Raw genomic sequence first — 17,231 nt, forward strand, 5'->3', positions numbered from 1 at the left:
TTCTATTTATTTTTTATTTATCGAAACCAACTTCAAGTGTTTCCCCCTAGATCTATGACTAATTTTTACATGCCCTTTTAACTATACGGTATACTGTATAATTGTAAATGATGTGCATAGTATGCAGTATAAATAAAAGAGTTTTATATTTCTAAAGTTTGCTCGAGTTAAATTATGTGTTATAAGTGTTCAAGGCGTAGAATCGAATCTCAGAGCAGTATGGAGTCTAGTAGTTTAAAAAGTAGCAAGGTTACCAAAGATACCTCGCCTACTAAATCCAAACCAACAGAAAAGGATAAAACCAAATCTAAGGAAAAATCCTCATCCAAAGACAAAGATAAGTCTAAAACTAAGGAGAAACCTTCAAAAGAAAAGGAAAAGGAGGAGCCAAAATTGAAAGAAAAATCCCCGCCAAAGGACAAGTCGGTAAAAAGTAAGTCGAAAATTGTGGATTTGCCCTTACCAAAGCTGAAGAAACCTTCTGGAAAAGTTAATAATCATGATGAAGTTCCAATTTCAGGCATAAAAGGAGCTGCAAAGAAGAGTTGGTGGGAGATGGACGGATGTGTAGCAGATGTGTATGCCAAAGTGGTCGATGCCCAAACCCCAATTGATTCCAAACCTGAACTGAAAGAAGACAAATCCAGTAAGAAAACTGCAAGCAGTGTCCAAAGTTACAGTGAAAATGGAACCTGTGAAAATGGAACCTGTGAAAATGGAAGCGGTGAAAGTGTAAGCAAGGTTAGTTCATCTAGAGAACGTGAGAAATCGAGCCCTGCTAATGTTGAAAAAGATGAAGAGATCCAGAAAAGAGGTCGGACTCTTAGAGGAATAAACACAAGAAATCAAGATTTAAACGAAACTACAGCAACCAACGTTTCCTACAGAACAGCAAATTCAAACTTGAGTTCCATTTCAAATGAAGAGAATTCTGAACCAGTTGCCAAACCTCCACCTTTCCAATTTAAGGGTGCAGTTGTCAGAGGTGGAGCATTGAACATTTCAGGATTTGGCTCAGGATTTAAAGACGATAAGCCTATGCCAGAGAGTATATTCCAAAACCGAAATATTCCAAATCGACAAAATCAAGAGCAAGATGATTACGAGGAAGACTACGAAGCACCACAGAGAAGTAGTAATCCTCCAAGAGGACCTGTAAGCAGGCCATCCGCACCTAGATTTGGCGCAAGATGTGAAGATAATGATGGCTTTCAGTCAAATTCACTTCCCTCAAGACCAACAAACGTCCCATCAGGAGGGCCTGTGGGATCAGGCCCGGGTTTATCACCAAGACCCAAGTTTACAAGACCTATGCCACTTAAAAGAGGAGCTGGTGCAATATATGCAAGACCCGTTAGTTTTACTCCATTCACTTATTATCCACAATTATTTATCTACTAATTATCTTTTGTTTATTATTATTAGTATTACTATCGAATCACAGTATATAATATGGTTATAGGCTGCTGTAATAAAAACACCAGAAGAAATAATTAAAGCCCTGTTAGAGAAAATATCTAATCTGGAGGAAAACAAGTACAATGAACACACGAAGCTCCAGAAGGAGTTAATCGAAGCGATTTTAAAGAACCCACACGTTTTGGGAACTTTTGACTCTAATCTGATTGTAAAAACAGCTAGAAAAATCTGTGATGTCGCGGGAACAAACAGAACTAATCTTTCCAGGAGTTCATTGATTTGTCTTGCTCATATGTTCGAACTAATACCCCAAGCTTTGACCCCTTTAATCACGGAGGCAATAGGTTTGTGCGCCAAAAAAGGTGTATCAAGTTCACCTGAACATCTCATTGTTGCCTCTAACTTTTGCCTGGCCAAAATTTGTTTATATTCTAATGAATTCAAAGTTTCTCAACAGCTTGTCTCCGTTTATCGAAAGTATTTCATTACTCACTAATAATACTCAGTTATCACTAATAATACTTTGTTATCCCGGGTTTACAGTAATATATTTAGTTAGATATATATACTGCTGGTTGTAGTAATGTACCTAGTATACTCATGCTATTATACCCTATCACTACCTCTAATATGTATTTATATGTATTGTTTAGTAATAAATCATATCAAATAATGGCATTGAATGCGTTGGTGGTTTTGATGGACAGATTGGGCCCGAATATCTTAAAGCTTAAAAATTTGGATGGAATCGTTGACGTTTCAGTAAAGGGGATAACAGGTGGCGGAGTTCCCACTAGGACTGCTGGGAGAAATATTCTTGGCATGATCAAAGAACATGCCAAACTTGACCATTATCTAAACATGTGTAAAGCTACTGAAATTGCTAAAAAGACAGTACAAACTGCACTTCTCAAATACGATGAAGATTCTAAAATTTGCTTTGTAGAAGAGTATTGTAAGGAAATAACACTTTAAAACTCAATCTACTTTTAATATATAAAATTATTCAATACAAATATTAAATCACAGGTTAATTATAAAGTATTAAATCTTAATTGGATTATAATCAATTGATGTTAAAATATGTCTATAAATATTCATTGTTATTGAATCCCATTTCTCCTTAGATTTCCCGTAATAATAGACATCTCTAGTTCCTGAAATTAAATAAAATGGCCCGAATACATCCTCATCAAACTTAAGTAATAAATATTCGACCTTTTCAAACCTTAAAAGTTGTTTTGGAACCAAATTTACTGGTAAATTATCAATTTTCAATGGAGTACAACTTATTTTCCTGGACTCTAAAAGTGAATTTAACAGGTTTTTATCAAACTTCCCAATGTAATACAATAGTGCATTTAACAATTCATTCTTTTTAAACTCGGGGATCATCTTAAAGATACATGAAACTTCAGGTAAATACTGGGATAATCTAGGTCCAGATCCACTAACGCATGATGGGAAGACTATAGAATATAATAAATATTCTAGATTATCATCAGATATGAAAAAACGTGATATTTTATGTAAACTTCTAAAGGTTTCTGAGGTAGAGATTTTCCAAGAACTGTCTTGTAAATTCTTAATATCGAATAAAGACTTAAAAATTGAAAGTAAACCAGGTCCAGGACTAATATCCCGATAAAATAAGATAGAAAGTATTCGAAGTGAGAAAGAGTAATCCAGAACCCTTTCATGGTCCAGTAGTTTTTGAAGACATTGGTCATAAACAATGTTAAAATGATCATTTTCAACAGTGTGTAAGTTAAACAAAACGTCAATTAATGAGTCGATAGGGAAATTATCATGATCCTTCATTTTTTTGAGAATTTGTAAAAATAAATCTTCATCTTCAACTCCCAATTCAACTACATTTTTACTAATTGAAGATAAATATTTAGGTACAACTTCATTTGCATTTAGAAATAGTTTAAAAAATTCTATTGATTTTGCGAGTAAACTTCCAAAATCTTCTTGGTCCTCAATTAAGTCAGGTTCAACTACATTAGAATTAGTTTTGAAAAGGTTCAATGCTGAAAATAACAGATCCCATTGATAATCCTCAGTTAATGAATTCAACATTTGAGGTAGTAATTTAGGAAATGATCTAGAACCACATTTATAACAGTTGTTGTATAACAACAGGATATCAACCTTGTCACTTAATTGTAAATTACCAGCATCAGCATCTGAGATGTTATGAAGAGTGGGAATAAGTTGAGAGTCAAAAAAATCCTCAATACCTCTAGGCTTGAAGTGTGAAAGACATTTTGAAATTAATGTGATTGAGCTAAGTTTATACTGTGGTAATAAACTTTGAATTCTAAAGTACAAGTTCATGAAAACTGATTCATTGTACCAGTCAAGCCTGTAAATGTAATTTAGTGTAGATAAAATCCCATCAGGTTTCATATCCCTCAAGTAGTATTCTAACTTATCTGAGACTATATTTAAAATTGTTTCGTTAGTTATGTTGTGGATTGCAATGGACTTGAGAAGATACTGGAGGTCAAGACTATTCATGTCCAGCAGTAACCCTTTATTCTGAATTATTAACCGTTCTATTGAATCACTATTTACATATTTAGACTCTGAAAGTGTTAAAAGAATGTTAAAAAACGATCTAGAAGTGATTTTCAAGCTGTTTGAACTAATTCTGGACAAAATAGTGTTACAAAAAGATTCATTTAACCTATTCATCATGTGTAAATATTTAGAAATAATTGCCAACTGCTTCGTGTTCATGTAACATAAGAGGTCTGAAACCTTATTAATATACACATCTGCTATATCTCGTATGGTTAAAGGGCCAAGATTCTCCTTAGTTTCTGGGTCCTTGTACGTTATCTTCAAATTGGATAGATAGGTGGTGGAATTTGCCTTAAATAGGGAGTAGTACAAAAGGCAAATGTCCTTTATGCTGTGCTTTTCATTTGATTTCCTGTGAATTCCAGTTAAAATATTACGCCATTTTAAGGAATCAAAATCTTCTTGCCTGGCAAGACGGTATAATGACATAAACACATTAGGAACCCTTTTAGTCTGCATTTTGTACTATAGAATAGTGTAATACTAAGGTTTTATAGAAAAATAATGTTTTGATAAAAAATAGAGAATTATTGAGTGTATGAAAATATATTACACATTTCTGAATAAATAAAAAGAATTAGAAAACTAATTTGGTATATTAAAAAAATATTATAAATCAATTTTTAATATAATTTAAAACAATTTAGAAGGTTAAAAAACTCTCAAATTATTTCACGTCATTGGATTCCACCACTAATTTTATAAATTTTTTAACAAATCATTAAATATGAAGTTAAATCATTTGTTTAACTAAAATTAAAAGAATTTTTGGCATTAATTCCCCAAATTTTTAATAATTAATAGAATTAATGAGATGAACACATTTTGAATCATCGAACCAAATTTATTAAATAATTCCAATATATAATATAAATTCATGTATATAATTAACTGTAATATATATAACTAAATTAATAAAGTGTGTAAAAATGTGTAAATATAATGAATAAAATAACGCTTGCAAAGTTTATATTTACTGGTAGTAAAGTAAGTGACGAGCGTGAGGATATTTATGATATTCTAAAATCAGTTGATGGCAGTGGAAATGTACAGTATAAAGTACAGGAATTACACCAATGTCATCCATCTGTTGACTTTCATGATCTGGAAATTCCCATTAGTGACATAGATAATGAAGAATTTGAGTCTCAAACCACCAATAGCACAGTGGATAACATCTCTGTGGTTACAAATCACCACTTTCCTGAGAGTGGAGAGTATAATTCACAAGTTACTAAAGACAGTGGCAGTGTTAACTTTATAATTGAGGATGGACCTGATGAATATCAAAGGAATAACTGTATATTTAACCCAATCGGTTGTATGTTCAGCAGTAAATGTTTTAACCTTATTCCAACGAACACAAGCGACCAAAGCAATTTAATTTATTCAAGTTATATGCCTTTAAACGAATTTGGCTCAGAATTCACTAATAAAACTGAGAAGTTCATTAAGAGTTTTGTAGCAGGCTTGAACCTTGTTTTGATGCTATTTGCCATGTTCTTACCTCTATTTTTACATTTATTCTGCCAATTTAGGCTGTATAATTATCTATGGGATATAAAATCCGGTCCTAAATCTAACAAAATGATTACTAATAAGGAAAGTGGAGATAGTATTCTAAAGCACTTGGCCCAGTTTGAAAACTTTTTCTTTTTTGGAGTTTTAGTTTACTCTGGAATTCAGCTGATTGGGTTCCTAATGACTCATTTCCAATACAAATTATGCCTTGAAAACTTGTGTCTCACGTCCATTGAGGATTCAAGAAGTTTGTTGGAAGAGTTAAGGGATGAAGCATTTGAGAGGCTGAAACAGATTTATTCCAGTAACAAAATGCTGGAAAAATCAAATTTTAAAAACAGTAAGATGAGATTGATTAAGGATTTTAGTGAAGTGTCTGGCCAGTTTAACGAGTCAAAGCTAGAATACGTCTGGAGGAAAATGAAAGGTCTGAAAATCAAAATATTTTTCCTTAAGATTTGGGCTCCTTTTGTCATAAATTTAATTTTATCGGCTTTGCTTTGTTTTAACCTCTACTACAGAAGGATGAGAATGAACAAGAGGGTGCCCCTAGGACATGCCAAAATAGTCTCAGACTTACAGTGGTACGCTGCTATTGAGTATGAAGGATTTTGGTGGATTTTTGCAGTGTTCGCACTTAACATCGCAACTTGGATGTGCTTGTGTTGGATTAATAGAAGTGACAGTTTCTTCAAGGCCCTGGGCAATGCCGAAGAACTAATTAACAAAATTGTAAAAGACCTTACAAAACAAGTTTCAAGGCAAATTTGGAACAGGGAAATGATGTATATTTTAAACAAATCGTTCAGACATGAATCTGAATATTGGCCTAAATATCAAAAGGTTTCAAGCGAAATTAATATAAACTTAAATGAAACAAAAAGTTATCCACATATTTGTAAACACATGCTCAATGAAATTACTTAAATCAAATTTTAAAGTTAATATTTTACCCGAATTTCAAGTTGCTAACAAATTTTGTTTAATTAAGTCTTGGAGTAACTTTTCCTCTGGAATCTACAAGTCGTTGATATGCTCTGTCAAATGCATTGTATCTTCCGTATTCATACGCCCTTTGAATACGGGCCAACAGAGGCCTCATATTCTTGGATTTCCCAGTAAAGCGGGCATATTTCTGAGAATGCTCAGATGCCGGAGTCTTTTTCTGCCCTGAACCAGCGGCAGTTGTCTGATAGAAAACCCTAATATGAATTTTACTGGATTAAATGTAGACTTACACATGTTTATCGAGTCTGGGATCGTATTTACGTAACGCCATTCTAAACTTTGACTTTAGAGGTGATATATGTGTTAAATAAAAATATCCAGATTGAACACAACTATTAAGCTTCACGGGAAGACGCTTACTATTGTTCCTAAGTAAGATTCTAGAGAGGAAAATCATATCACCAAGTTATAACCTACACATTTAAATTTTTCCACAAATAATTTAAATTATTACACATTTATATCTGTGATAAAGTTTAAAAAAATAAATAAAGAGGGAAATTGAAATTAATCGTGACATTGAATTTTAAATGGTGGCGTTTAATATATTTTTAAAAAATAATCAGTATATATATTATTGTATAAAATGATTAAATGAGTTTATTTAAATCAAGAGGGAATTCCTTTGAAAAGGTTCCCAAAACACCAAAAAAATCCAAAATTGAATATTTTTTTCGCTTTTTTTTGTTTATTTTATTATTCTTTTTCTTTCTCAAGAAAGTCGCTTTGGTTAACAAATCTCGCTTAAAGTTACAGGACAATTTTCGTGTTTATGAGTCTAAATTATCTACAAGCCGTATAAAGGCTAAACCTTTTGACCCAGATTTATACTCAGCAAGGATCGACTTTGCCTCTGAAGAGTTTGGCACCAAGATTATCGCACATTCTAAAGGTTTGTCAAAGGTATCAAGGATTTTAGAAGATGATTCTGGCTCATATATGCTTACACCTTGCAATACCTCAGACTGGTTTGTTCTGTCATTCCCTGAGAGTATTTTGATCCAGGAAATATCATTTTTGTCTTTCGAGTACTATTCTTCGTCCTACAAGTTTGTTTTAAATTACAATTTTAATTTTTAGGAACATTAGAATTTCTATAACCGGCACATATCCCAGTGGGAAATGGCTTACCCTGGGTGAGCTTGAAACTGACCCTTCAAGAAATGAGATTTTTGACCTTTCTGTTGTATGTAACACTGATAAAAATGACTGTTGGGGTAAATACTTAAAAGTCGAACTTTTAGATTACCATAGGCTTGAGTTGAACTACTATTGCTCAATAACGAAGATGATGGTCTATGGGATCACGGCGGTAGAGTATTTGGAAACTGAAATTTCTGACGACAGTTCCCTTTACAATTCATTTGCGCAACCAAATGTTACTGGATATCCATCAATAACATATGAAACCACTGGTAATACTTGTGATGATATGGTTGGTTCTGTTGTGAATAAACAATTGGACACCGCAGTTGATACTGATACCGCAGCGGATAGTGTTATGGTTACTACTAAAAAGGAGAAAGAAGCAGAGAGAGAAGTGTGCGAAATAGGTCCATTGCATGAATCTCCAATGAAGAAATTGTCAGACTTAAAGTGTTTTGCAAAGACTTCAGAAGTACTAAACCCAACCTTTGTGTATGATATAAAGAACGTTATTTTGAACTCATTTTACAAGTTTCTAATGAGACTGGCACTGAGGAAAGATAAAAATTTGCATAATAAAAAGTTAATTCACAGAGTCTTGAAGATTGGAAAGTTTAAAAGGTACTGTGGTACAAATTTGCTTTTCCAATTTGACTGTAACAGGTTCATCACTAACCTACTTTTGGACAAGTATTCTGTCTATTACGCTAACATTTTAGATCAGGTGAGACTTCCCTCAAGACATCTCTGGTTTGAAAGTGTTATTTTTTACTTTTTCAAGAATAAAAGGCATGTTATAGGTGGGATAATGAACGATGTGGGAATTAAGGAGGTACCAATTCTAGTATGTACAGAGTCTATGGGCCTAATTTCTAAATTCAAATGTTATTTTTACTTCAATCTGAAGTCATTTTCTACTCTTCTTTTCACTCAATTTACTGAGGGTTATAGGATTCATGGGTTCAAACCCAGAACTGGTTCACTAAGCCACAATTTGAGGGATAAATTATATTTGTTTTATGTTGACAATAGAATTAATATAATGTCAGTCCCTAAATTTAAAGGATTAACAATTGATGATGAAAGTTTAGTTAGAAGATACGACTATAAGGTTAAGGATAAGTATATATCAACCGTGACTGTGATCGATAATAAGTTGTATATTAATGTGTCCTCAAGTTACTCAACTTATTTCCCCTTTGATGTAGATTCATCAAATCAAAAACTTGATAAGGAACTAATTAAGTCAAACACTTCTTTGTATAGATTTGATTTTTTGTCAAAGATTACCAGGTATAAAGATAACCTAAACAGGCTAAACAAGTCAAAGAGGTATGGTAAAAAGGCACAATTTGACGAAAAGGAAAAGTTTAAACATCGTAACTTTTATCAACAAGATGAAAACACAAAGTCGACTGATTCCAAAACACATAAACACGTGCTTTTAAAATTGTCTGAACGTATTAAATCTCTCGAATTCCTAACCAATAAACTTTCCAATAAAATTTATCAAGTTGAAAATCTACTCAACTTCTACATCAAACGACAATTATATTCCAATCAACAGGTAACAAATTATTATTTACAACTTTTGACATATTAATACGTGGATATTTGCATATGTTTTAGGGAGAATTGGAGCGTGAATTGAATTACGAGTTTGAAGTGATATTGAAGGTATTGGATATAAGGAGATATAAATTAGTTGTAAGAGATGTTAAGAGTTTTAAGAATTCATTAAGAAAAGGTGAATATTACTATAAAAGGATAAAACGATATAATTGTTATGAAACGGGTTATTTGTACATTAAAAATAGAGATCTTTTACGATTGAAAAAAAATCTGTGTAAATTAACAAATTGTACTTCTGACAGGAAGTCATTTAAAAGATACTTGTTCCTATGTAAATTAAGTAAATTTTATAAACTCTTTAATAAGCCAAAACTTACAAAATCCATTGCAAATTATGGTTGTATGTGTACTCAGCCGCTTGGTCATTCTTTCAATAACATATCAATGGACCAAGGTGACGACTGGTTATATATGGACAATTATGACAAGTATAGCGATTTTTTATTGATTTTGAATAATTTTATTTCCCTTTTTAGGGATAAATTTTCTGGTTATTTTAATTTCTATTTCCTGTTTCTACTGTACATTTGCACACAAATCTTTTGGATCTGTAAATTCAATTCACACGATAAAAAAATCAAAAAATTACTCAATTTAAAAAAATCTTAATCTAACTTATTAATATAATATATATTTAGTGGTTATATATAGTTATATTTCTGTTGTCACGAGTTAACACTTTCCCCAACACATGTCACTGCCTTTAATAACCATAATAAGATTGATATAGAATATATAGTATAGTAAAATGTCCAATAATATAGTTTAGTGGTGAGATTAGCCCATTTGTTCTAATTTATACTCATACTATATACATATACATATTATATAGTATATAGTATATAGTATACATAGTATATTATATATTATACTAGTGTATATACATATTATAAAAAATGTGTATAATAGTATGTTAGGTTGATTTGTTAATGTTTAAAATGATTTGTTGATCATATGACAAGAGAGTTGGGCATGATAATATTAAAAGTAAAGTCAGATTACCGGCCTTGTCGATACGTAACCTGAAAATATGAAAGATATTAAAAGATACTTGAATGTGTGAAGAGACTGTTTATAGACCTTTTTATAACCATAAATGACATTGGTTGAGTGATTTACCAGAAATAAATAGTGAAACTCATTAGTTTGATTCATTTCATCCAGCATAACAGTCAAATTGACAACATCACTTGAGACTGTATACTTTCCTCCTATAACAAATTATGCAATTCTACCAATAAAGATAATTCTACCAATAATAATAATTTTATTGATAAAAATTGAGGATAAATAAAATGTATTAACCTTTAGGTTTGGAAATACCGTTGACTTTTACACTAATTTCGTAGTTGACTTCAAATACCAGTTGTAGATTTAAGGGGTTTAGACCCAAGTGAAGACATTTGTACAGTAATAGTAAATATTCCACATTTTTAAAATTCCGATTAATGATGAAAATGTCCAGTAAACACTGAAATATAATTAGCTGTATTGAAGAAACCTGAATTATTCTGGGTAACTGATCAAGAATCGATTTGGTATCATTGTTATAATCAAATACTGGCAGTTTTAAGTTAAATAGTCTCGCTTGGAAGAGTAAAAACGTCTTTGCATTAGGGTCTGAAGCCTCAGATTCAGTTATTTTACTTGGACAAAGGTTAGAAAGTTGAACATTATAAACATCTTCATTGTGTCTCAGAGGCACTAAGTTAAACTCAGTTGCGTTTGATAGTATTCTGGCGATTTCATAGAAGCCAAGATTCTCCGAAAAGTCAATACTAGAAAACTCATGGACAGTTTTACAGTTTACGTAGTACTGAGAGGCAAAAATCCCGTTTAGTGTTGGGACCAAAAGTCCATGTTCGATTATTTTAAGTTCATCCTCAGGGTATTCGAGTGAGACGCACCCCAATTTAACCAAACTTGAAATCGCGTTGTTAACTATCGCCTCACAAATGTCCTCCAACTTAGTCCCATCCACACCACTCAACTTTACAAAATTCAATGAATTATTCCCATCATTTATTACATCTCCTTTATCCTCATATACTAAATATATCATATTAATACTTTTTAGTGGTATAGTGGGTATATGGCTAAGAGAATAGTTATATAGTTAAGAGTAAAGTAGTATGGTAATATATCTAATGATAGTAAAGTAATTGGTGTAAAAAAGCACATGGGTTAGGTGACTGTGTGTAATATTTGGGATTTGATTTCAGCCTTTTGTAGAGAAAAGTACGGGAGAGATAATCAAGAGCGCCTTTTTTAGTTGTAACAGAGCCAGTGGCAATTTCGGAATTTAGGCAATCATTAATTTTCTCCAAGAAAAACGACTCTGTTGGGAAAGGAGTGAACATAAAGGCCTTGTAAAAACCAACTTTTCTCGTCTCAGTGAACACATAAGCGTAAGCCTCGCCATCATAAATATTCCTTCCAGCCCTTCCAACCATCTAAAATTGATTAGATCAACCTAATAATAAAATCTTACCTGTATTATGTCAGTTGCAGAATAGTCAATATACCTTTTAACTCTACCATCATAAAACTCAGTTCCCTACTCATACATTATAATTATAGACCCAGACAAGGTTGTTGATAACAAAATATATACGGGAGTAAGTAATTAATACTTTGATGATGACTATTTTTGCAGGTAGGTTAACTCCCCAAGCAAGTGTCGATGTTGCAATTAACACTTTAAGTTTACCATTTAAAAACAAGTCCTGGACTAGTTCTCTATCCTTAGTACTCAACCCTAAACATATAATAAAGTATATGTACTATGGTATTTAAGATTATAAGGAGTAATTATAATAGTGGGGAAAAGTGTTTACTCGTGACAATAAAAATATCTGGTTGGGTATATCACTGTAATCCCGTAATAACAGAAATATCCATTATGTTTAAAATGTATAAACTAGTTACAACATAATTAATATATTGTTAATATACATAACTAGTGTAAATAGTATGATTACTAAAAGAACTAGTATAATTATCAATACCTGCATGATGTATTCCTATGCCATTGGGAACAAAAGTATTTAACCATTCATCATCGAAGAAGTAGGTATCATTAGTATTTGAGAAGGAAATGTTATAAAATTGTAATAATCCGACGAGGTCTTGTGCAGTCATCCTGGTTTGTCTCCTGGATGAAACAAATATAAGAACATTCGAACTGTGATCATGTCTTATTATGGTATCAAAACAAGGTTTATTCATCGAATTCATCCTAGGGCAGTATGCCTTTATGGAAAACCCATCGATAAATAAATTACATTTAACAGGCCTAACGGCAGGTGAAAAGTTATAGACATTTGGTATATTCATCCACTCGGCAATTTCATTCAAATTTGACAATGAAGTACTCAGACAAATATACCTGAGTTCAACTCCTAAAAATAGTATAAGTTGTGTTAAAATTAACCTGTAGAATGATTAATGGTGTATTGTCTTGATATGATAGATTCTATAATAGCGCCTCTGGATTCACCTAACAAGTGTAGCTCATCAATAATGACCAGGCCAACTTTAGTAACAAGTTTTCTCCTCCTCCAATGTCTAGAAATACCATCCCACTTTTCAGGAGTTGTTATTACAATATCATATTTCTCCAACTCATCTCTCTCACTATGCACTTGACCATCCAAATTGTTAGAAGATGTATCCCCAGTAAGTTGAAGTATATTTTTAAAATGCAATTTCTTACACCAATCCTTAAATCTTTCATGTGCAAGAGCTTTGAGAGGAGCAATGTAAACAGCTATTTTGCCAGGAAACTTGTCAAATAGTCTGAATAAACCTAGTTCAGCAACAAGAGTTTTCCCAGATCCAGTGGGTGCGGCAACCACAAGGCTCTCATCTGTCATGAACGCTTTATGAAAAACCTGAGTTTGAAGAGGATTAAAATAGGGAAAATTGTACACATTATACTGTTTCAACACACTTGTAGGTAACGGATTAAGTTTCAGGAGTGGAGTATATTTGTCGGCTGAGTTAAACCCTTCACCTGGAGCTTGAAGCTTTGTTGAAATTTCAAAACTCAATCCAAGCCAATTACTTGAGAATATTTTAACACAAAACGGCTCATTTCTGTTATGGATAGGAACAAAAAACTCTACAAACTGAACACCTTTGGAGGTAAAACTGACCTGAGACTGTGAAAGTAGGCGGGAACTGGTGCAAACCCAAACATAAAAAGATTCATTAGAACCATTCCATCTCCTACTCCAGTCATTTTTAATCTCAACAGAGACAGTCAACTTGGTGATCTTGTCAGTAATTGGCTGATTATAGAGTTTAACCTCAGGGTATGGAATGTACTTGATGTACTTGGAAATAGTTGAGGCATCTTGTTTTGACCTCACAATGTCTAAAACCTCTTGGTAACTGAAGTTTATAATATCCTCAAGTTTAAACCTATTGAATCTATCGACCAAGTTGGTTGAAAGTAGCCCAAGGTCTTTTGAGGGTGTGAGGTTGTTCATGGGAGAAGTGAAATTTGAGAGGACATTACTGTTAAAAATCTGCCTCTCAAGTATTAAAACCCAGTCATGAATATGCTCAACTGGGGGACCACAAACAGTTTCACACATTGAAATTTCAAAATAGGCCCTAGCCAGTCTTGGAATATTTTGAACAATAAAGTTCAAGTCAGTAACTAGGCTTGAGGTTTTGATAAATAACTTCGCAATATAGGCCTGGATTAAAACACTAACCTTGTTCTTAATATGGTTTATTCCACCTTTTGGCTTATATATAACTAAAGGTGAATTCATCAAGTCTAACAATTCGTCGTACTCCTCATTTCTATATAATATCGACTCAAATTCCCTACATTCACTGAGCTTATCAAGTATAAATTCGTGGTTAATCAGGTCAGCTCTACTGTTAGCATATCTATCCATCATTATTCCGTCCTGGTAATACAAAAGAGGATTTATTGATGATGCGAAGTTATGTGTGGTTTCATAGTCTACGTAATATCTGGCTGCTATTCGACCCAAATCAGTTGAAGAAAAATCGCCTGTTTTTGACGAATATCTAATCAGCTTAGACTTATTTAAATTTTTAGCGGCATTTTTTATTATCTCATGTCTGTACTTGAGTAGTGTGTCTTCATCGTCACCATTAATCCCGTAGAACAAGGGATTTTTAACCATCCTAACAAACAAATATGTATACTGTAGCCATAAAAGAGCATCAGTGTCATTGTTTATTGAGCCTATTGCAATCTCTGCGTTTAGGAAATTCTCCAAATGCACGTGTAACTGGGATTCTATGGGTACTCTTTCAGTCTGCATTCTAACGTAACTGTACAAATTTTTATGGTCAGTTAATAAAATGCCCTTCCCTTCAACGTCAAATTGAGGTCTTCCCGCCCTTCCCATTATCTGATTCAGCTCCAAATTGTTAATATTTCTATCAACTCCAACTCCTCCAATAAATGTGCCCTTGATTATCACTGAGTGTGCTGGCAAGTTAACTCCCCAGGCAAGTGTCGACGTGCACACTAAAACCTTTACTAATCCACTTTTAAACATTTCTTCCACTAAATCTCTATCAGATTTACTCAATCCTATAACAATTGTTATTCCACAATGTTATGATACTAGAATTAACTATATAGATGTGTTGGTATAACTAGGTAAGTTAGGTCACCTGCGTGGTGTATTGATATTGAGTAATCGGACAATAATTTAAGGTTATTACGTCTCATTAATTGAGATGAAAATCTCTTAACTTGTGCCAAGTCTGGCTGGAAAAGGTCAGACTTTTCACTTCTATTAATCATTTCCACAATTCTAGATGCCGTTGTAAACGTCTCATTCCTCGAGTGAACAAACACCATACACTGTTTACCACTCTCCAGAGTCTCCACAATGTGATCAAAACATATCGTTAACATATTATTCTTATAAATGTCATCATTTTTAATTCTATAATTGTTTTATAACAAAGTGTGTAATATACAATATAGTACTCATACTACTATACATATACATAATATATACCAAGGTATATTAGTAGTATAATAGGTAAAGTATAAAAATACCCGTAGAAAATTTGTTGAAGTGGCACATGCCTGTATTCTCTGCCAAAGTAGTAAGTATGTTCCGGAGGGACTCTCAAGAAAGCTGCGATATCTTCATAATTTGGGAGTGTGGCTGACATTCCAACAACTCTTCTAGTCACTTGTGTCCACTCAATTAGTCTACACACAATTCATATACACTATTACTCTTGTCATACTATATATACTTAACTATAAGTAGTATTAGATGTGTAAAATTTATAGTAATTACCTGAAAAATCTGGCTGCAATGGACTCAATCACAGGTCCTCGTTCATCATTTAAAAGATGAATTTCATCGAAAATAATGAGGTTGACTCTTGTGAGAAATGAGTCGTCAGACTGAGTTGCTGTTGAAAATGAGTTTCTTGTGACTACATCACACTTTTCAGGTGTTGTGACCAGAATATCAATCTCCTCCAATTCACTCTTTGGAACCTGAAAATCACCTGTAACTTCTCTTACCACAAGGCCTGAGCCTGTAAGAGCTTTAGAGTACTTTTCAACAATTTCTGAGGCTAAAGCTTTCATTGGTGAAATGTATATAACCTTTCCACATTTCTTCCCCTGTTCAAAATACTCACGATAGTTTTGTAACAGGCACAAAAGTCCCACATTTGTCTTTCCACAACCTGTTGGTGCGGATATCAGAAGATTTTGTTGTGTATTGAAGGCCGAATTAAATACTTTAGACTGAATTAAGTTTAACTTTTCAATACCAACAAATGCCTTTTGGGCCCATTCAGGTAACGTTGAAATAGGTATCAACTCATCTTCGCTCTAAAAATAGCACAGTTAATATACTAATAGTATATCATATAACGGTATATATAGTACATAGTATAGAAGTATAGTGTGGGTGTATAGTTAATAGTATGTGTAAGTTTGAAGTGGATAAAAAATACAGGAACAATTCGGTTTTCAGATGGTGGTATGATGAGTTTTTCATAAATTTCATTATCTTCTTTAATTAAGTTTAGACTTAGTTGTTTAGGAAAAGTTATGGCATTAAGTTTCTTTTCTGACTTGAAATCAAGGCCAATTAGGCAAAACAAGTCCTGAGGTGGTATTTGGGAAAGTAGAATTTCAAGCCTTTTCTTTTGACTTCTAAGATCTTTTCCAGTTTTCTGGATAACTGCCCTGTTAAGTCTTTCATAGTTGGCGTCATCTAACTTGTTATAACGGATTTTTGTACATAGTTTATCCAACATTGATTGCCACTGCCTGGTTAAATTCTGCCGAAATGTTATAAGCTTTGAGATAAAGTTAAGATTATTGAAGCCCAAAGTGTCACACAAAACTGAAGCAATAATTTCAGAATTGTCTTCTTTTAATAAGGTTAGAATCTGATTCATGAGCGAAACTGATGAGAGGTTCTCTGAAGTCTCACAAATCCTCTTACAGTTTCTGAGGCACCAGGTAAAAGTGCCAGCATCCTCAGTTTCAATATACTTCAGTTCATCTTCCTCTGCCAGTTCATTATCTTTATTTTCTTCAGATTTTCCTAAAACAAGGTTATTTATCCTTTAAATAACCTTTAAAGAAAAAATTATAGCGGAGCTGGTACTTCAGGAGAAAGCTGTCCCATGGAATCCTCAATTCGTAGGGACTTGTTATGTAATCAGTTACATTTACCATTTAGTTTAGGTTAATTTTACACATAAATAGTAAAGATTCCAATCTTTAGCAATTTCGAGAGATGAACTAATATGCATATTATACATAAAATTAACAGTATTACGAAAATTAATATAACGTGTATTTATATTTTTCTTATTTATTAATTTAATTTAATAAAAACAAATAATAAATATGTACGATTTTTCACAGATTA

General features: G+C 32.8%; 6 protein-coding genes across 6 annotated transcripts; 3 read left to right on the forward strand and 3 right to left on the reverse strand.

The window, feature by feature from the left end:
* Positions 1 to 174: 174 nt before the first annotated feature.
* Positions 175 to 2,394, forward strand: TpMuguga_01g00578 (uncharacterized protein; the record flags this gene model as incomplete). The annotated part of the gene is made up of 3 exons (XM_761006.1): positions 175 to 1,353; positions 1,463 to 1,896; positions 2,001 to 2,394. 3 exons carry the CDS (start codon positions 175 to 177, stop codon positions 2,392 to 2,394), a joined length of 2,007 nt encoding a protein of 668 aa, XP_766099.1.
* A 69-nt stretch (positions 2,395 to 2,463) lies between these two features.
* On the reverse strand, positions 2,464 to 4,619 carry TpMuguga_01g00579 (uncharacterized protein; the record flags this gene model as incomplete). The annotated part of the gene is made up of 1 exon (XM_761007.2): positions 2,464 to 4,619. Exon 1 carries the CDS (start codon positions 4,468 to 4,470, stop codon positions 2,464 to 2,466), a length of 2,007 nt encoding a protein of 668 aa, XP_766100.1. The 5' UTR covers positions 4,471 to 4,619.
* A 334-nt stretch (positions 4,620 to 4,953) lies between these two features.
* On the forward strand, positions 4,954 to 6,459 carry TpMuguga_01g00580 (putative integral membrane protein; the record flags this gene model as incomplete). Its single annotated transcript, XM_761008.1, has 2 exons — positions 4,954 to 6,317; positions 6,342 to 6,459. 2 exons carry the CDS (start codon positions 4,954 to 4,956, stop codon positions 6,457 to 6,459), a joined length of 1,482 nt encoding a protein of 493 aa, XP_766101.1.
* A 39-nt stretch (positions 6,460 to 6,498) lies between these two features.
* TpMuguga_01g02210 (Ribosomal protein L33 family protein) lies at positions 6,499 to 7,139 on the reverse strand. Its single transcript, XM_061305197.1, has 2 exons — positions 6,771 to 7,139; positions 6,499 to 6,734 (listed from the first exon to the last, which is right to left on the reverse strand). The coding sequence occupies exons 1-2, from the start codon at positions 6,935 to 6,937 to the stop codon at positions 6,515 to 6,517; spliced, it is 387 nt and encodes a 128-aa protein (XP_061161974.1). The 5' UTR covers positions 6,938 to 7,139; the 3' UTR covers positions 6,499 to 6,514.
* Positions 7,130 to 9,955, forward strand: sun2 (Sad1 / UNC-like C-terminal family protein). The gene is made up of 3 exons (XM_761009.2): positions 7,130 to 7,589; positions 7,621 to 9,253; positions 9,316 to 9,955. The coding sequence occupies exons 1-3, from the start codon at positions 7,135 to 7,137 to the stop codon at positions 9,925 to 9,927; spliced, it is 2,700 nt and encodes an 899-aa protein (XP_766102.2). The 5' UTR covers positions 7,130 to 7,134; the 3' UTR covers positions 9,928 to 9,955.
* A 260-nt stretch (positions 9,956 to 10,215) lies between these two features.
* Positions 10,216 to 17,207, reverse strand: Ascc3 (Sec63 Brl domain protein). The gene is made up of 14 exons (XM_061305025.1): positions 16,933 to 17,207; positions 16,303 to 16,901; positions 15,630 to 16,177; positions 15,380 to 15,538; positions 14,986 to 15,263; positions 12,752 to 14,902; positions 12,327 to 12,719; positions 11,952 to 12,076; positions 11,810 to 11,875; positions 11,498 to 11,771; positions 10,820 to 11,367; positions 10,624 to 10,789; positions 10,370 to 10,529; positions 10,216 to 10,340 (listed from the first exon to the last, which is right to left on the reverse strand). Exons 1-14 carry the CDS (start codon positions 17,033 to 17,035, stop codon positions 10,232 to 10,234), a joined length of 5,679 nt encoding a protein of 1,892 aa, XP_061161975.1. The 5' UTR covers positions 17,036 to 17,207; the 3' UTR covers positions 10,216 to 10,231.
* Positions 17,208 to 17,231: the final 24 nt, after the last annotated feature.

This window comes from Theileria parva, chromosome 1, assembly GCF_000165365.1.
Source record: "Theileria parva strain Muguga chromosome 1, complete sequence, whole genome shotgun sequence".
Lineage (NCBI taxonomy): Eukaryota > Apicomplexa > Aconoidasida > Piroplasmida > Theileriidae > Theileria > Theileria parva.